Source organism: Protopterus annectens, chromosome 3.part1, assembly GCF_019279795.1.
Source record: "Protopterus annectens isolate FY-2018-M chromosome 3.part1, PAN1.0, whole genome shotgun sequence".
NCBI lineage: Eukaryota > Metazoa > Chordata > Ceratodontiformes > Protopteridae > Protopterus > Protopterus annectens.
Window position 1 is genome coordinate 57017769 of NC_056732.1, and position 21507 is coordinate 57039275.

At 40.4% G+C, this 21507-nt stretch overlaps 1 protein-coding gene across 1 annotated transcript in view; it reads right to left on the reverse strand.

Annotated features, from left to right (window-relative positions):
* The window catches only part of NAGPA (N-acetylglucosamine-1-phosphodiester alpha-N-acetylglucosaminidase), a 953155-nt gene that overhangs the window by 541851 nt on the left and 389797 nt on the right, over positions 1 to 21507 (reverse strand). Inside the window, exon 3 of the mRNA XM_044066565.1 lies at positions 14083 to 14222. Within this exon, the coding sequence (XP_043922500.1) occupies positions 14083 to 14222 (140 nt within the window). The remainder of the gene's footprint in view (positions 1 to 14082; positions 14223 to 21507) is intronic.

Below are 21507 nucleotides of genomic sequence, written 5' to 3' on the forward strand. Positions count from 1 at the left end.
CGTCAGAGCTGGCAACTCAGCACGTAAAAATCTATTGCCAATCATTAGCGGACCGGAGTTCCGCTGTGGCGACCCCTAACCGGGAAAAGCCGAAAGACACAACATTAAACATATTTAAACCTATCCTTGTGGCTGATGTTTGTGAGACATATTTAAGCTCTTAGAGTACTTGCATATGTATTTGGTGACACTGTACAGGCTACTCCTAAATAGCCTTGCAAGTCTTGGTCAAACCTACCATTTGGAGTAATAGTAACATTACATATTAGGACTGGACACCCTTTGTTAAGGGCGTAGAGCAGCTAAGAGTGGTTGGTAGCATTGATAACTATCTTATAGTCTGGGCAGATGGGGGCATAGCTAGTAAACCTGTGCCAGACTTTCCCAGAAGTGTGCGTGTGTTGGTATATAAATCAAATCTCAAAGTGTGTGCGTGTCAGCTACTTGGGCAGGGACACAAAACACTGGTTGGACAGATAGGGTGCTAGAGGTTTTGGCTTGACCACTCAGCTGAGATCTCAACCCTATAGTTGTGCCAATGGGGAGTCTTACTGGGGATCTGGAGAAAGAGGGTGAAATGAGCCCCAGACTGACTGTGGTCTCTGTGTGTTCTTAAGGGAAATTAGACCTTACTGTGTATGTAATGTGTATGTCCCCTAGCTGTTGCCAGTGGTGAGGATGGAGACTCCTTGATTACTGGGCCAGTGCAGGAGCATCACATTGTCTTACAGCTTTTAAAGCTGTAAAATAAGTTGCATCTTGCTGCTATACTTTTTTTGTAACTGTTAGCACACAAAGCAGATTAAGTTCTATGCAGCACAAAGGGTTATGATTGGGTCTGTCTAATCATAGCCCACTTATGCGTTCTTGACACAGATATCAAAATTAGACTCTTGAATATCACTTTGCTCTACTCTGGTAGTGACTTTCGTGACATCCAATGTCTTGAACTACTTGGGTCCCAGAAGGCTTAGTAAGTAAGTAACCTGTGAATTCTTAGAAGGGAACGAGATGAAGTATCCTGGGGTTTTTCACCATTATAAAATCTTCAGCTTTTATTTTGTACAACTTGAATCAAATCAGTCAACTTTTGTTGTCTCTCATGCAGAGAAATCTTATCTAATATAAAATAGTCATTCAACACTTATATACACATTCGGTACTTATATACACACAAAAGTGTTAATAATAATTTTTTCCAGTTTCTTAAATTGCTGTCACTCCTGTCTAGTAATGTAAAAAATATTCAGAAATTTTGAATAGTCACCAGGCAGTCTGTGTGCAAACATCTATGAAAATTACAGTGGCAGAATAAACATGTCATAAAAATTATTTTTATAATAAATTGTGAAAAATTGTATGTTGATAACCTCTAAATCCACTGCATTATCATATGAGGACAGCTCCAAAAAAGATCACTCAACTAGACATTACAGTACTACCTACAACTTCTACATGGTCCACTGTGTAGAAACCTGCACAGCAGGTGTAACAATGTCAGGTCTTTAAAACAAGTTACTTATTTGTACCTTTGTAAATAGGAAAAAAAAAGATACATTTTATCACATGTGAGGTGGGAACACATTTTACATCTCTCAGTATGGGGGAACACCACCTGGTGGAAGTTCAAAGGTAAAGAAGTTGAAGAAGTCTTGTACTCTATAAAATGTCCATTCCTCCTTGGATTGCTCTGGAAATCCTGCCTCTTGCACTCTTGTTAAATGGCTAGAACAGGTCATGATACTGACTTAACTGAATTAAGAAATGCTGTCTATGGACCTTGTCACATCTTCCACTGTATGGTACACTTAAATGCAATTTATTTCCTTGACTAAATTGATCAAGGAATTACACCTGGGTTTTGAGGCAAAACTGACAGATTGAGGCTAGATCTGAACCTTTAAGGAAACTGGTGGTATCCCTAATTATGCTTCTGGTAACCAGAATGAAGAGATTGTGTGCCAGAAATCAAGGCAAAATCATTGTCATCTACATCCATTTCCCCTATTTTCTGTACAGGGTTAGAGTGTCATGACAATTATCACCATCTATCTCTCTCTTTATATTTAATACTACTCTCCTACCTTCCTCAACGCTTCTGCCTGACTGTTGCATATCTTCTCTCAACACACTCTGTTCACCTCTTTGCTGTCTGCCCTCATTTCCTCTTGCATTCTCCCAATCTGCCCCAAATCTTCTTCACCAAACTGTGTGCTGCTCTTCTGCACAAGTCCAAAGCACTGTACTCTGTTCTCTTTCACATTTTCTGCAACTGGAGCTAATTTGGCTTCAGCTCTTATGTTATAATTTTTCATCTGACCCACAGTGTGCTTCTTAGTACCCATCTCTGGAACTTTCTCCATCACCTCTACCTTCCTCAATTGCACTGCCTTTATTGCCGAGGTTTCTGTACCACACAGCAGTACTGGTCACACCACTGTCTTGTACACCATAGTTTTCAGCTTCTTTGACATTATTCTGTCATACACTACACTTGACACTCTGTGCCAGTTGGCTATAGTCCCTCTATTTCTTGCTTTGACCTTCTGATTTAGACTTCCTTTCTCCTCCACAACCCTTCCAAGATACTTGAAGCTGTTATTTCCCTTCTATCTCAATTTGTAGCTTCTTCTGGTTTCCCCCATTTGCTTCCATTACAGCCGTCTTATCTGTACTTAGTTTCATCCCATGCGTCTTCAGTTTTTGCATTCCATTCCTCCATCCTTGGCTGATGTACTTGCTCAGAGTCTGCCTGTAATGTCACATGGTTTGCATACAGCAACTTTGCTGATATGTTCCCTCCAACCAGTTTACTAATGCAGTCCATTACCAGTATGAACAGCAGTGGGCTCATACCTGAACCCTAATGCACACCCACGCCAGCTGGGAACCCCTCTGTGAGACCAAACACCATCTGTACTTAACTTATTGGGTCATCCGGGATATGCCTTTCTTTCCATACTACTATGATGACACTCGGGATCCAGTTCTCCCCTACTTCAGCCAACATCTTTATTATATCTGCTGTGACCTCATCTGAGCCTGCTGCTTTCTCTGACTTAATTTTCCTTGGTGTTGTTCTTACTTCTTTTATGGTGGACTCCTCCTCTTCTTTCACTGTAGGCTGTGTCTGGGGCAAAACAGCTTCTGTGGGGTTTTCTTTTTTCAGAAACTGCTGTAAGTACTCCTTTGATCTATCTTTGATGTCCTATGAACTGGTGAGCAAGTTGTTACCGGCATGCCTCATGAAGAGTGTCTGACTATTTTAGGTTCACTGGCTCATAGGAGGTTACTAGGCTAATGGCCCTAGGGCCTTTACTAGCCTAGCTATGTAATAACCAGAGTACCCTTACTGACCATAGTTAGATGGCCATTGTTAGAGTGATTCTATGATCAGCACCAAATGCCCCTGGCCATGAGGGATACAGGTGCCACTCAAGGGGTGAATTTATGGTCACCAATCCAGTTGTCAAGAATGTAATTGAATAGGGTCATTGATGAGCTCTGCTTCACATGGAGTGGAAAATTATTCCAGAGGAGTGGCAATCTATCTGTCTCTCCAGCATGTTCTGTTAATGCCACAGGCTAGGTAGAGATCCCTGGAGCGAGTTATTCTTGTCCCATTTGATTTGCAGATGTGCAGCATTTCCAATAGGGCAGGGTCTGAGACTGATCTGTATACCTGGTACAGGTCACCCCTCAGCAGGCTGTATGATTCAGAGTACACTGACAGGGCTTTCAGTCTTTCCATGTATGTCATGTTTTGGAGGCCCTGGATTCTGTTGGTAAGAAATCTCTGTAGTCTCTCCAGTTGCTGTAGGTGTCTGGTGAGGCACATACAGAAGGAAGTATTGTACTCAAATAGTGGTCTGATAAGGAGCGTGTACAGCGGAGCTATAACCTCCCTGGTGTTGGATGTGATGCCCTTATTTATGAGATGCACAATGTAAAATGCTTTTCTTACCACTACAGACACATGGTGATCGAAGTTTAGATTGCTAACAACCAGCGTTCCCAAGTAACGCACCATTGAGTTTGAGCTTAGAGGGGTGCTATCTACATGATAATTAGCAGGAGCTACTTCTTTGCCAAAGGGGATAATGAGGCATTTTTTGCATTACCTTTTAGTATGTGAATTTGGCACCAACAATTTGAATGTGTCAGCCCTTTCTGTAACATGTTAACATTGTTGGGGCGTCTATGATTGCGTCCAGTTTACAGTCATCTTTATCTATCTCTCTTTGCCTTGCAACCTGAACTAGTTTTTTTGCGCCAACTACTGAATCACTTTCCAGAAGCTGGTAGAGTGCTCCTGATGCCTTGCTCTTTGATTCTTCAACTCTGCTCTTAGCCTCTTTGTTAGTCAACTAGTATTCCTTCCTTGCCTGGTCCATCTTTTCTATCTACTATTTTTTCCTGCACTCCTTCTTTCTTTTGAAGACCTCCTGGGCTCTTGCATTCCACCACCAGCTTTTCTTACGTACCTTATTTGCGTACCTCAGTTGGCTGCATATCTGTTCCTTAGTCCTCACTCATGGTGTTTTGAGCTGCTGCTACTCTTTAACTCCACCCATTTCCTCTTCTTCTTGAAGTGCTAGATCCCCGAGTATCTTCAACTCCACCCATTTCCTCTTCTTCTTGAAGTGCTAGATCCCTGAGTATCTTCAACTCCACCGATTTCCTCTTCTTCTTGAAGGGCTAGATCCCTGAGTAATTCATTGAATTGTTGCATTTTCTCTCTGGGGGGTGGGGGTGGGTGGGAGGGGGACTGCACACCTGAATGTGTCGTTCTTCAGATAAGAAGTTAAACCAAGGTCCATTCTGCCTGAATTGGTGGTAGCTCAGGTGGAAGTAAATGATCCCACAGCATCTATCAAAAAGAACAGGAGAAGCTCCCTGATGCCCTGGCCAAACTTCTAGTAGTATCAATACCACCTCACGTCTTCCCTGAAAAGATGCTATGAGCCTAGTGAGGCTAACCTGGCCAACAAAGGATAAATACAATAAATAAATAAGTAAATGTTTGAGTAGCCTGCTCAGTGGAAGTGTGTAGCTGGCCTGAATACTTGAGTTTAAACTTCCCTCACAGCCTGATGGGTGCCCTCCCATCCGAAGTCAGGACATTGGTGCTACAAAGAGTTGTCAGACTGTCTGGGGACACCATTTCTCCACAGCAGCCAGCATGACCTGCCCAGATATGTCCCCAGACAGCAACAGGACAAGTAGTAATGGGGACCTAACTGAGGAGTGGAAGATGGACAGAGTGCAAGAGGTACCTACCCCAATACTGGGGAGAGGAAATAAATGGGGTAGAGGATGGGAATTACTACTGCAACAGTGAAACTACTGCAACATTTACATGTATGGTCAATACCCAAGACAACAGAATTATGTTCTTTACACATTGCTGACACAGTAATAAATCCTGGGAAGATTCCCAGAGCTAAGGAGAGTTGGAAGGCTGTATACCGTCTGGAATTGGTGAAATCAGCCAACGAAGGATAACTGAAGCAGACCCAGCCCTCACTCTGGAAGTAGCTTTTAAATTATAATGTTTATAGAAAGTGTGAACAGTAGTCCAAGTGGCTCCCTCCAAGATGCTGTGAGTGAGAACTCCCCTAAGCAAGGCTGCAGTAGCAGCTTTAGCCCTTGTGGAATGGGTGTGCTGGGGGGAGGGGTGATGGCTTTTCATGATGCTAATAATAGAATGAGACGCAATTCTTAATCTATTTAGATACTGTCTGTTTATTCACAAGTCTCCCTTCCTCTCCTTTTGCAAAAGCTTTAAATAGTTGGTCAGATTTTCTGCAAGACTTTTGTTTTGCACAGGTAGACTCTGACTTGTGTACGTACATCCAAGGAAAGTAACATTTTTTCACCCTTATTTTGTGGACATATACAGAAAACAGAAAGGGCATAAAGGTGTGGTTATTCTGGACAGTGATGTCTTTATGAAAGATCAGGAACAGTTCTTTACACATCGGAGATGGAGTTCTGCAGTATGCCTAGCAAAATATAGGGTGACTAAGGCAGCAGTTTTCCAAGTGACAGCTGAAGCAGCAGATTCAAAGATTACACGGACAAGTTTTTCTACATTCAAATTCAAAGAAACTTTATTGTCATTTAGGAAACACAAGTGCTACCTACACGGAATTTCAACTGTCAGCTCTTTTACAGTAGAAAACAAACACAAAGACAGACATGACAGGTATTAAAGAATAAACAACAACTAAAATACAAAAGTAAAATATCTAGGTAGCTGATGCACATGCTGGTACACTATTTATATACACACTGGACAACAGTGACTATTAGATGATTAGCACATGAAAAGTACAGTATACACAGAGGTGAGATTGGGTGATATTGCACATAAGGAAGTGATTGAAATTGCACTTGAATGAGAATATATTAATTTTAGTATGCAATAAATAAATAGAAGTACTGTATGAAAAAAAAGACAAAAAGAATGAGAGGGTAACAATCTATTATAGTTTTGATACATCTATATTTACATCTGCATCAATGAGTCTTATTGCAGTTGGATAAAATCTGTTCATGAATCTGGAGGTCCTGCACCAGATACTCCGTAACCTTCTACCAGAACCAAGTTTAGATGAGAAGTGTCACTCAGTATTTTGTGGGAGCTCTTTTTGCATCTCATTTCAAAGAGCTCCTGTAAGGTAGGAAGACTAGTGCCTACGATCTTTTCTGCTGTTCTTATTATGCTTTGCAGCTTCTTTCTTTTGGCCATTATACTGTTACCGAACCACACAGTACAGTTGCTAGTGATAATGCTCTCAATGGCTCCTCTATAGAAGGTAATTAGAGCATTCACACAGAGCTTTGCTTTCTGTCAGCCTTCTTAGGAAGTGTAGTCGCTGGTGGGCTTTTTAAATTATTTGGACTGTGTTTGTACTCCAAGAAAGATCCTGTGATATATGTACCCCCAGGAACTTTGCAGTTTGGACTCTCTCCACTTCTTCACCGTTGATCTTGAGGGGCAGGTGCATGGCAGAGCTCTTTATGAAGTCAATAATAATTTCTTTTGTTTTATTGACGTTCAGGTCCAAATTGTTGTTATTGCACCATTCAATCAGGGAGTTGACCTCATTCCTATACCCACTCTTGTCATCACCACTTATGAGTCCTGCCACTGTGGTGTCATCTGTGAATTTGATGATGTTTTTTGCTAGCTTTCACACAGCAGTCATGGGTACAGATTGTGAACAGTAGAGTACTCAGCACACAACCCTGGGGTACTCTGGTGTTGACTGCAATACTCCCTGAAGTGTTGTTACCAGCACCGGTTCTTTGTGGTCTTCCAGTCAGGAAATAGAGGACCTAGTTGCACAGCCATTTATTTATGCCAAGGTTGATTAGCTTTTCTATAAGTTGCATTGGAATCACTGTATTGAATGCTGAACTGAAATGTGTAAACAACAGCCTGGCATAGTTGTTCTCTTCAAGATGCTCCAATGTGAGGTAACGTGCCACCAAATGGCATCAGAAGTTGATCTGTTTGCCTTGTAGGCAAACAGCAGCAGGTCAAAGGATTGGGGTGGTATTGCAGTCAAATGCCTTTTAACCAGTCTTTCAAAGCATTTCATTACTTGATGTAAGGGCCACTGGCCTGTAATCATTTAGGCAGGTGGGGTTGGCTTTTTTTGGGCAGAAGGATTATGTTGGTAACTTTGAAGCATGCTGGTACTTTTTCCTGGACAAACGAGGTATTGAAGATGTCTGTCAGGACTATGCTCAGTTGGTCTGCACAACCTTTCACTACTTTCCCCAGAATGTTATCAGGGCCAGCAGCCTTTCTGGGGTTCACTTTTCTCAGTTGGTTCCTTACATCTACACCAGTGAAGTTAAGTACTGCCTCCGTTTGGTCATTGAGAAGCTTTACAGCCTCCAAGTTGTTGTTCTCTTCAAACCTGCCATAAAATGTGTTTAGACTGTCCAGAAGTTCAGAGCTCTCATCGCACTGAGCTGACTTGGTCTTATAGTCAGTTAGCTGTTGGTGCTATCATTGCACTGAGCTGACTTGGTCTTGTAGTCAGTTAGCTGTTGATGCTATCAACACACCGAGCTGACTTGGTGTTGTAGTCAGTAAGCTGTTGGTGCTATCATCGCACTGAGCTGACTTGGTCTTGTAGTCAGTTAGCTGTTGGTGCTTTCATCGCACTGAGCTGACTTGGTCATGTAGTCAGTTAGCTGTTGAATACCATGTCACAGGCTTCTCGAGTCTTTTGCATCCTGGAAGCATCCTTGTATCTTCTTTCCATACTCTGTCTTGGCCTCCTTGATACCTTGTTTTAGATTAGCCCTTGCCACACTTGGACCCTTGTTATCCTTTGCCCTGAAAGCAGTGTTTCTTTCCCTCAACAACTCGTACACCTTGCTGTTTAGCCATGGTTTTTGGTTGGCTCTTACGTTAATATTTTTGATGTTTGTTACATCCTCCACACATTTGGATATACAAGCCACAGTTGTCTCAGTATATTCATTTATGTTCACCAGATTGTTCACTATGGCTGCCTCCCTGAAGACATCCCAGTTTGTGGCTTCAAAGCAGTCCCTGAGACTTTCCATGGCTCCATCATGCCAGACTCCAATTTGTTTCACAGTGGGCTTAGCTCTGATCAAGAGAGGTTTGTAAGCTAGTATTAGTTTTATGGAGATGTGATCAGAGTCACCCAGGTTTGGTTGTTGTACTGCTCTGTATGCTCCTTTTATGTTAGTGTAAGTCTTGCCCAGAGTATTTGCTCCCCTTGTGGGAAAATCCACAATTTCATAGTAACTGGGTAGCACCTCCCAGATATCTGCTTTGTTGAAGTCACCAGCTAGCATAAATGCACAGTCAGAATTCTTGCATTGCAGCTCACATACAGTACTATGCAGTATACTTAGTGCTTCAGTAATGTTATATATACAGCTGCTGCAGACTCCATTTAGTTACCTGGGCACATAAAAAGGTCTGCATTTCAGGATCAGAAATTCCACATTTACAGAGTAATGTTCATTCACAATGTTACAGTTTTTGCACCAGCCATCATTCACAAAAATGCGCACTCCGTCTCCCTTGGCTTTTCCACACAGAGCTAGGTTCCTATCAGCTCTGAACAAAGTGAAACCATCAAGGCTTGCAGCACTGCCACTAATCCTGTAATTTAACCACGTCTCTGTAAAGATTTAACAGACAGGAATTTCTCACCTAGTTTGTGGTATTGAGCTCAAGGCTGAGAAAGTCCACCTTGTTGTCTAATGAGCACACATTTGCTAGCAGAACTGAAGGAAGTGCAGGCCTGTGAGAGTTTGTTTTCAATCTGGCAGCAATTCCAGCTCTGCAGCCTCTTTTCCTCAATCTGTTACATCTCTTCACTTTTGGGTCTCATCCTGATTGTTCCAGAACCTTCCATTCCCCGATTTAGGTACTTTGAAGCTTGTTTGGTTAGGATACGGAGTTCCAGTAGTTCTGGGAGTGTTACAGGCTCCAGATGCCGTATACTATGCAGGGAATCCAGCCAGAATGATGGTACAATTGAATACTTGACTTCCAGTAGTTTATTTCTGCTGTAAGCTATTGTAACATAATTTAAATGATTGGAAAAGGATTTTCTTGCTTCCTTTTTTTGCCATAAAAAGACAGATTAAGCAATCCTGTATCATGAGCCAACATAGTCGCAGCTTCCCTGGGCACCGCCATAATTTTTTTTCCAGCAAAAAAAAGTTCCAAAGGGGTGCTGGTTCTTTTTGGGTGGTCTCAGGTGCATAATTCCTTTAAGAAATTGTTAATTGTTTTAAGAACTGATCGGAGAAGACAGGGGAGTCCAAGTGGTAAACAAGCATAGATGGCTGAGGCATAATTTCTGCAGCCCCTTCTTGTAAAGTTATGAGGGTTAAGGACCAGGGGCAGCCAGGCTTGGAGCAGCTTTTGCCCTGTATCAAGGCACCAGAAGTAGAATCACGTCCATTTTGAAGTGTAAGATTTCCTAGTGGCAGGCCTCTTATCCGCTTTTAGGACGAGTAAGATTTCTTCTGAAAACAAATGTCCGGATTAAATAACTGCTAGATCAGCCACCCTACCAGCTTCAGTGTGGTCGAGTGAGGCTGTATGTTGGACCTCTTGTTCTGAGTAAAATAGCCCCACCTTCAGTGGCAGCACTCATGGTTCTTCCTTGACCATACTGAGAAGCAAGGAGAACTAGTAATGCCTGCGCCATTGGGGAGGGGGGGGGCAGCTAGGATCATTTTTGGCTTGTATTCCCTGATTTTCTGTAGTACCCCAGGGATAATGGGCAGGGAGGTTTAGCAGCAGACACAGATCTGTCCATGGGAAGAAGGAGGAATGTGTCATCTGTGCTTCCCCTCTCTGGGGTCCACGTGCAACATTTTCTTGAGACACCTGTTTGGAGTGAAGCAAAAATGTCTACTTCAGGCACACCACACGTGAGTCAATTGAAGGAACATTTCTGTCTGGAGCATATAGTCATTTGGCTTTAGGCTTGTTCTACTGACAGCACCTACAAGGCTGTTTTCATGCCTTGGTAGGTACTAGGCCAAGAGGGTTAGACCCATCCCTTGTCCATTTCTAAAACTGCATGGCTAGCAAACACAAAGAGTATGTGAATGGGTACCATCTTTTTTGTTGATGTATCACATTACTCCGGTATTATCAATCCTTATGAGAAGGGTACCTGGCTGCCACTGAGCTTTGAATGCAACCATTGTCCTGTAAACTGCCAGCAATCTCTCTATGGTTGATTTGTTTTTGGCATAGTCCACTTTCCCAAGTGCCCTGAACAGCCATTTTTCTTGAATAGCCCCCACCCCCAGGACAGGTCTGAAGCATTTGTTTTAAGGATCTAGGTGCCTGACTTAAGCCAGAAGGGAACTCCCTGGTTGGTTGGTCCTGAAGGCTTGCATCCACCAATGAAACTCCCTCTTGATGCAGGAGAGGAAGGGAATTGGGGTCTGCACGGAATGTCTGTGCTGGCACCAACAGTTTTTTCAGGTACCACTGTAGTTTCTGCATATTCTGACAAGGGGGACTATCAGCATGCATGATGGCATGAATTCAAAAACCCAAAGAAACTTCCTGGCTGAGACTGTGCTCCTTTAAGATATTTCCATGAAATATTGTGATACCAACATGATTTTGTCTTGTGAAAGCCAGGTCTTCTGGTCCCTGACGTCAAGTTCTGCTCCTAGGAATGTTATCCTGGTAGAGGGTTGGAGGACTTCTGGAGGCTGAGTGAAAGCATACCTATGGAGAAGCAAGCCATGGTCAACTACTCAGATGCCTGCATCCCTTCCACAGATGGAGCTTGAATAATGCAGTCAATTAGATACGGACAAATGTGGATGCCCTTTGTCCTGCAAAACATCATCACTGGAGCCATACATTTTGTAAAGACTCCAGGAGTAGTGGACAAGTCAAAGGGTAAGGCACAAAATTGGCAGTGAGATCCTCTGCCTTGAAATGAGTAGGTTGGGCCCACCTCATACCCATTTTTGGGGGGGGGTCTATATTAGTTCACTGAAATCGAATTTCAGCGAACACCTAATCAGTGACCCTAATTCAGCGAAAATCATTTCAGCGATTTGCTGAATTTTCTGAGGGCAAGGAAATACTTGCCCTACAGCACATCTTTGCCCTTTTCTCCACTGCAGTGCAGTCATGGAGTTGGTATATATAGTTGGGGGTGTGTGGGGGGCACAGCCCCCCACTTGGGTGGGTTCGATTTGCTTAGCTGTCAGTCCATTGTGCAGTAGAGCAAGTATTTCCTTGCCCTCAGTAAATTCAGCAAATTGCTGAAATGATTTTCACTGAATTAGGGTAGATGATTAGGTGTCCACTGAAATGCGATTTCGGCGAACTAATATCCTTTTTGGGTTGAAGAATGATTTGCTGTTTAGGGTCAACAAAGGCAAGAAAAAAATATTCACCAACTGTTAATTCAAAAATCTTACAGAACTATTATAATGAAACTAGTAAAAATATATATTTTGAGGAGGACACTCAGGGATGGATAAAACCAAAGTTAGACTTTTAGCTAAAGTTTATTGCCCAGTATATAGAAATACATTGAGGACTTCTGTGCAACTTGCACAGAATGTCACAAGACAGCAGCACATCCTGGGCACATAAGACTGCTGATACTGTGTCAATTACTGAAGTCTCATTTGACTGGACAGCTATAATTCGTGCAGGCCCATCAGTAATGGCTACTGATACATCCTAGTGATCGCTGATTATGTCACCAAGTTTCCTAAAGCAGTATCCCTGCGAGAAGCTAATAATACAGCAACACCTAAAGAACTAGTGTTACTTTTCCTAAGGTACTGATCCTCAAAGAAATACGCATGGACCAAGGAACTCCATCTATGTCTAGTATAATGCACCAGCTTTGCAATGCTTTAAAGTAAAATGATAAACCTTCAGTGTTCCACCCTCAGACTGATTGGTCAGTAATATTCTTTTATAACACTCTGACAGCTGTGCTACAGAATGCCATAGAGCAGGAGGCTAAGAACTTGGATCAGTTACTCTCTTACCTCCTTCTGCTGTAAGAGAGGTACCCCAAACCTCAACGGGATCTATCTCATTACTATATGAGAAAGAGTATTAAGGCTTATGGACACATACCAAAGGAAACTTGGGAGGAAGAGAAAATTCAGCTTAAAAATGTGATACACAATTTAACAATTTGAAAGACTGAAATTGTTAATACAATAGTTAAAATACTTGCAAAGGGCACAGAAGATGCAATGGAGGGTACAAAATTAGAATGAGAGACTCAGAGTTTAAAAATCAGGGCACCAAGTGTAAGTGGTAGTTCCCTCTGCCGAAAATAAATTCTTAGCAAACAGTAAGGTCCCTTTGTGATGGCACAGAAAATGAATGAACTATAACACAAAATAAAACAGATTGCAAAGAGAAAATTAAAGCAGATATATCACAATGGGTGTTAAAACCACAGAAGGAAGTTCTGTGGTCAGTCAGGGAGCTGACCGAGACACCAATAAGATGGTATCAGGGAACTTGACCACTGCTGTCCAAATGGACAAAACTTGATCTAAGGTCCAGAGACAAGAAGTGACGGTTCCTACTGAGAAATAAAGTTTTTTTTTTCTGAGCTACCTGGTAAAACATATTTAAAATCAGAAGCATAAAGAAACTGGTAAACCTAAAACCATACAGAGTGTCAGAGTTCCATGGAAAAGTAATTAATGAAGAAGTGAGAAACACAATTCAGTTAGGAGTTGTTTAGGAGTCCCATAGTGAACGGAACATTCCAGTCATGCTGATCCCTACACCAGACGATTGTCTAAGATTTTAAAATGATTTCCAGAAACTGAATGAAATATCCACATTTGACACAAATCCACTGCCCAGAGAGACTGAGCTCATAGACAGGATAGACAAAGCAAGGTTTCTGACCATCCTAGATTTGACCGAGGGGTACTGGCAGACCCTACTCAACTCTGAAGCCAAACAGCATTCTGTATGTCTTTGCCATTATACTAATTTACCTTTAAGCCTCAACTAGAAGAAGCTGCAAAATACTAGGAATCCAACTGTGGATACTTGGCGAGTGCCATGTGCCTGCCTGTGGAAACACCACAAATTATAAGGCAGCTTGACCTAAACTGGAGTATCAAGTCTGTGGACTTTATCTTGTTTTTCTTTTCAGACATTTAAAATTCACATTCCGTTCATTTGTAAGTAACCAGAAGGTATATTAAGAAGCTGGAAATGAACTCTAACTTTGAGCTGTTAACTGTAAATAAACTGCATTTAACTTAATAAGAATGCCTCCAGTGCTTTGCTATTTACTTCTAGTACATATAGATGCACAGAAAAATATACACACATTCTTAACTACGCTAACAATTCCTCTAACTACTCTAAAAAACAGGTTAGGTGGCAGAATTCATGCACTTTTGGGATGTCTTTGCTATCCTGCACCATTACTGAGAAGATTTTTAATACAAATCTTAGCAATTTACTTCGTCAACTGTACACTAAAAGTGACAGTGGCTTCGGGTTTATAATGAAAATCATCGCGGCAGTTTTACCTGTTTCTTCGGTCTTCTCACATTCAGCTGTTTTACTTTGATTAATGTAAACTTCGCCATTTCTCAAAAGCCAAACCACTCCACTCACCAACTGGACAAAAGGGTTTTTCTTATCCAACACTTCTTCTTCAGAGAGATAACTACAAAAACAGAACAGTGTGTGTCTCAGTATATTACTAAACTACAAACCTACAGCAGAAACGCACAGTACAAAATACAAAATATGTTTAACTTTAACAGAATGAAATACAGTCATTGCTTTGTTAGAAGTACCTAAAGCATTGTACTGACCTAACATCCTGCTCTAATAAAACTGTCCTTCCTGTTAAAATAGAATATGAGGTCTACAATATTTGTAGACACAGGGTAAGAGAGAAAGAGCAATAAAAACATAGACACAAAAGACGGCAAGAAAAAAAGCACAGTAAAAATAAACAGACATAAATATTTGTAATGTAATTTGTAAATAAATAAAAGCCATACAAGCAAAAAACAAAAACACTGAAAATCAATTCTTCAAAAAGTACACTAAATGAAAATGCACATGGTAAAACGATAAACTATTCTACATACTACAGTTAGGTAGGCCCTGTGCAGGCCATAACAATCCTTACATTACTAAATTTAACCCTAAATCTTAAATGTAACCTCAGTCCTGACACTAACCACAGCATCACTGTCTTCAGCAAATGTTACAAACAGGCATTCAGCTAGTTGCCCTTCCACTCAGGCTGACATTTGACCAAATGGTTCTTGTGTCCTGACTGAACTGGCTTTTGACAGCTTTTCCCATCTTCCAAAGAAAAAGGCAAATACAGAAGATTAGTTGTTTGGCTTTTTCACGGTTATGGGTCGCCACAGAAGAACTCCGGTCCGCTAATGATTGGCAGTCGATTTTTTTTTTTTTTTTTGGTGCCGAGTTGCCAGCCCAACCTTCAGTGAAGGCACGCCCATTCACATGTCTTTCGGAGGCCACTCGACTGCGGGAAGGACATGCAGACTCCACACAGAAGGCACTCCAGCCGAAAACTGAACAGGAAAACCTCTTGCTGTGAGGCAACAACGCTACCGCTGTACCACCGCGGCAATCAAATACAGAAGACTAGTGCACCTCTTAAAAGATAACCACACTCAAAAACTTAGAAATCATGTTTACCATTGTGTTTTCATCTATCCATTCATAACCTCTTTTCCCACTTTTGCACATGGGGTTGGGATGTCCCTTCAACAGTGACAATCTAGAGCCAAGGTTCACATGGACAGGTGGTCAGCAACATTTCTGCAATACTGGTGTGTCTCCATCACTGTTAGCTAGCTAATTTGTTGTACCCACCCCCAAAAAATGCTGTTATGGTGCATAATTTCATTTTTCAGTGAAGGGAAGTTTTCTTCATCCCCAAAATAATTTCATGAAGAGAAAGAATCTACAGGAGAGAACACCTGCTGTTGTAATCCTTTTCCACTGACTTGTAGTGAAAGTATTTTATCTCCTACTTTTTTACTTTCTGTAGCAAGACAATCAGTTTGCCTATTGAGAGACATACTTTGATTTTTGTTTGTGGCCATTTTGTAAACAGCATTTTAAGTTGCATATAAAAAGGCAGAATGCAGTCAGCATCGGGTTTAAAATGGGTTGCAAAACGAATAGATTCAGAAATAGCTTCATTCATCAGACTATTAAACTTGTGTAGCAAGGCAAGCCAAAATGTTCATAGGTTAGTACTAAGCTAACTGCCCTTGCGAGCCATTTTAAGCCTAGCCAATTATCCCTTGTGAGACTCAAACCCTGCAGCTTGTGTTTGTAAGGCAAACAACTTAACAATTAGGCCACACTCCCAATTAGGTCACCTAGTCAGTGGCCACATAAGCTGAAGGAAATACCTTTTTTTAAAGTGCAATAACTCATTATTAGGTTCTCTTACTTGTGCAATAGCTCACCGAATGCTTATTACTTTTGTGCAATAACTTGAAATACAAGATACATTCCGTGCAGTGGACAAAATGGTCCCTCATCTACCACTGCTTAGGTTCATAGGCGTGTACTAGGCTAATGGCCCTGGAGTCTATTATAAGCCTAACCCAATAAGATTCCCTGGCATCATGCCACCCAAAGTTAGTTGCCAGTGTCCCTGTCAAGCAAAGCCACTAAAGTGATCCCCGGGGTGAACTTCCTATTGCCCATCCACTTGTCAAGATTTCTCTTAAAGAGGGCCAGTGACGTGCTCTGCTTGATGTGAATGGGAAGTTTGTTCCAGAGTATGGGAAGCCTCTGGGTTAGGAACCTGTCCTTCCAGCATGTTCTGTTTGTTGTGGTAATGAGGTTTAGGTCTTTGGAGCGTGTGGCATGGAGGGATTGGGATTTCTTTAGGTGTACCATATCTAGCAGCTCTGAGTTAGACATGGCTTTGTAGGACAAGCAGAGTTCGCCTCTAAATCGCCGATAAGAGACAGAGTATAGCTGGAGTTTATTGAGTCTGTCCATACAGGGCATGTGTCGAAGGCCTAAGATCCTCTTAGTGAGGTATTTTTGTGGCCTTTCCAGTTGTTGTAGGTGTCTAGTGAGGTACATACCAAATGAGGCATTGTATTCTATAAAAGGTCTAATGAGGGGTGAGTAGAGAGGGATTATGACCTCTTTCTTTCTGGATGAGAAACCTTTTGTAATGAGATTGCCACTGTATGCCACTGTAGTCAGAAAGTCCTTCTATGTGGCACATGTGGTTATCAAAGGAGAGGTTGCTGGCAACCTGTGTCCCCAGGTCTCTTATCACACCTTTGGTGTTTAGTGAACTACTGCCTATATGGTAGTTCACGGGCACCAAATTTTTCCCAAAGGGAATGAAAATGCACTTTTTGGCATTGAGCTTAAAGCCATAGTTCTGCCACCAGTCATTGATGTCAGTGAGGCCTTTTTGTAGAATGTATACATCAGCTGGAGAATCAATAATGGCTCCCAGTTTGCAAACATCTGCAAACTTGGTCAGCCAGAGTCCCTTTGTGTTGGCTTGAACTTCAAAGAAGTAGATGCCAAACAGGAGAGGACCCAGGACTTATCCCTGTGGGACACCACTTGTAACTGGTCGGTAGTCATATTTGGAGTCTGCTACTTTCACATTGTGGGTTCTATCAGTGAGCCAGTTGGCAACCCATCTTATGACATAGGGGTTTATGCCTAGTTTAGTGAGTCTATCTATGATTCCTGAGCGAGAGATAGTATCAAAGGCCTTGGCAAAATCTAGGTAGGCCTCTAAGTGCAGTATCTACTGTGTTATACTTATTGCTTCTACAGATAGACATAGAAAAATTGTAATTATGTCCTAGAGTTGTGTCAGTGTTGATGTCATAAATAGAGTCTGCAGTTTTGTTTTTGTGTCAATGTTAATGTAATACATAGTCTGTAGTTCTGTTTTTATATTTATTCTGTTATATTTTTATGTGTGTTATATCTGCATATTGAGCTCACAGCAATGACATTTTGTTTAGCCTGACTCATGTGTGGGTCTGAATGACAACAAAGTTTACCTTGACTATGAAATCCATTGACCCTGGAAACAGAAACAGTAACCAGACATTAAGCTGTAAAAGTCTGTAATGTACCTGCCCTTGCTAGCGTACATCATGACACAGGTGATATGACAAATATCTGAAGAAAATAATACATTTCTAAAAAAAAAAAAAACTCAGATCAAACTGGTACGTAGAGAAACTGCTTCAGGCAGAAATCAATAACAGCACTAATTAAATTAACAGCACTAATTAAATTATGTTTGCTATGTATCTGGCTCTCAAGCTGGATTAAAGGAAGGCAAACTACACGTGATGAGGGAAACTTGCCATTTGGGTAGAAATATCCTTTACATACATAGGCTCAACAGCAGCTTTACAAAGTTACACAACCTAATGGTGATAAATGTTGACAGATGCACCAAATTATACATTCTGTTTGAAAACTGGACATCAGGGACAGCAGAAGCAAGCACTTTATTGGATCATTTCTGCTTCCATCTTTGAGAAAGGCAAAGAAAAAATGCACGTCTGCTTCAAACACATTATATACTAAATATAGGGTCTATATTAGAACACTGAATTTTCAAAACTTCGAATGTTCTAATATTGATCCCTATTCAGCAAAAGCTGAAAATATCGAAGCAACAGAAAACCAAATTTTTTCCTAGGGAAAGAATTTGGTTTTCCATTTCTGTTGCTTCGGTATTTTCAGCGCTGTGGTGGAAAGTTACAGGTCGGGTTCAGGTAAGTGTGCGATTGAATGCGGGTTAGGTTAGTTAGGGTTAGGGTGCGGGTTAGGTATGTGTGCGATTGTGTGGACATGAGGGTTAGGGCAGGGTAGGTGTGTTAGGGTTAGGGCGCGGGTGAGGTGAGTGTGCGATAGTGACTGACCTTAGGGTTAGGGTTTGGGTTAAGGTAAGTGGATAGTTAGTGATGTGTGTATAGTTTAGTGTAGAGTTAGGTGTAAGATTTTAGGTGTATGTGTGTGGATTGCTGTTTCTTTGGTGTGCTTGTGTTGTGTGTATGTGTTTTGGAACAGCAAATTTTTCCCTAGGAAAAAATTTGCTGTTCTGTATGTTCAATGTTTTCAGCTTTCGCTGAATAGGGGTTGATATTAGAACATTCAAAGTTTTGAACCTTCGATGTTCTAATATAGACCCTAAATACAGTTATCAAATACTCTCAGAACTAAGACTTCAGAAAAAAAATGGCAGAGAAATAAAAAAAATGTGTAAGCACATTATGTGAGGCTCACAAGAAACTTTTCCATAATGATATACGATTACAAATAAATAAAATGGGGCAAAAAGGAAGGAAGTGGGTTTAAGTTGGTTTCACACAGAAGTTGAAAGATGGCAAATTAAGCTGGTAAAGGAATAGGCTTCAGGAGAAGCAAGACAAATGAGAGAAAAATCTTAATTTGCTATTGCTTGTATACATTAACAAAAAAATCACTGTAGTAACATTGCTTCATCCCCAAAGAATGTCCTGCACTACACAACTATATCTTCTTTGTGTCATTCTATGATGTCATCAGAACATTTCTCTGAGAAATTTTAGAACACAGACTCCACACTCCAAACTGCTTTGCATTAATGTCTTACAGTCTTTACCTTGTACCTGTTCTCAGAACTAGGGAAACTAGACGGCCATCAGTTTTTTCAACATATTTTATTGAAGCTCACAAAACAGAAGAAAACAAATGCCCAAAGACTGCAGCAAGCAGCAATCACACAATTCACAGAGAAGGGCACTCGGAGACACCAGATATTAGGAATAACCACTCCAATACTTTATTAGTAAGTAAAGTATCAAAAATGGTTATTCCTAAAATCTGGTGCCCCCCAAGTGTCCTTCTTTGTGGGTTGTATATTTTATTGAAGAATAACATACCATTGTGTAGCATTATCTGTATAAGATTCAGACAGAAAATTTACTATTTTATTTTTGGCATATTACAATTTCTTTCATTTTTAATTATTTTTCATTAACACAATCATTCACGGGAACATGTAGAGCTTACCTTTTTATGACTACTATGGCCTATCTTTTCACTTTGAAAGTAGGTGAGCTAAGGAATTTGATGACAGTCAGAAATACCAGTACACATGATAAATGCATATATGATTCTTTTTGGTATACCTGTACTCATAATCAACAATATTTATGAACTTTATTTTCCAAAATATAGTTTTTAAGGGTTCTCCAGCCCCTCTTTAACATCCGTGTAGTTCCTAAGTGGAGCAAGGGTACAAGAGTTCCTCGCACCACCCTTAAAATCAGTGTTATGGAAATACAAGTTACTACAAAGTAAATTAATACAAAGATCTAATTCAAAATGTATCTGTAGTGAATAGTATTAAGTAAACATACAAAAGTATATTTAATAGGTGTGCATAATTACATAATTTTAAGAAACATATACAGATGGCCAAGCTATGAAGCATTCAATGAGTAGCAACTATGATAAAGTCTGCACTTTTGTGGAGTTCACCGCTTTGTCTGGCAATCGTGGCTAGTGTATGACCAGGAATACTTTGTTACTGTCTCATATTCCTACGCAGCAGTTAACTTCAGCCCGCACTATCCTTTTAGGTCACATCTTGTACTGAGCTGCACAGATCACCATCTCCATTTCCAGAATCATCTGACTGCGTGTGAACACTTTTTTTTTTTACTTTGGACATGTTCTTTTTCAAACAGTCACTTAATCATGACTTAAAAAAAAATCACCCTGAATAGGTTGAACAAATATTTTGATTTTAATTGTTTTACACTTAAGCAAGAGAGGGCTGATGTTGTAGGAATGTTGGGTACTAACCCCCTACAAAACCACTGCAACAATTCCAGAATGGTGTTTCTCTCTTACCCAGATTTCAATTCCCTTTCATCCACTATCCCAGCTTCATTTAGCTGTTGCAGGGTAACTCACTGAAGAATTTTTATCAGTTACTCTAATATATGAATTACTAATGTGGTCCATCACTATCCTCAAATAGGGCTCTAGTCAAGAATGCAGCGACTTCAGTCCTTGGTAAAACATGATGGAGTTGTTCCAACTAACAAATATTTACCAACCAGTGACATTGTCCATTCACTGAGAAAAAAGCATACAATGCAGTTATGCAGAAGAGATTACTGGAGAGCAAGTCTGCTTGAATGACAAGTGCTCAGTGTAACCATTTACTGGACGGGATTCCAAAACAATCTATATTCCGGGTAAGGCAAAGTACCAAACCACATCTATTTTATAAAAGGTTACAAACCTAGGGTAGAGTTACTACCTAAACTAATTCTTTTAAACCATACAGTTTATACATCTGAGTGGAATAATTCATTACCTGCTGAGGAATAACAGGAAAGGCATGACTGCATGTTCTTTGTTTAGGCCAAGTTCCCGCAAGTCAGCCTTTTCCCATTTTGTTTTAGTACCTCTGGAATGGTCTCTACTACTACTCCTAATAATAATAACAACGATAATAACAATAACAGTAATAATAATGACAATAAGAGTAATAATAACAACAAAACAATAATAATAGAGATAATAATAACGATAATAACAATAACAGTAATAATGACAATAAGAGTAATAATAACAACAAAACAATAATAATAGCAATAATAATAACAACGATAATAACAATAACAGTAATAATGACAGAGTAATAACAAAACAATAATAATACCAATAATAATAATGATAATAACAATAACAGTAATAATAATGACAATAAGAGTAATAATAACAAAACAGTAATAATAATAGCAATAATAATAACAACGATAATAATAACAGTAATAATAATGACAATAAGAGTAATAATAACAAAACAGTAATAATAATAGCAATAATAATAACGATAATAATAACAGTAATAATAATAATGACAATAAGAGTATAATAACAAGACAATA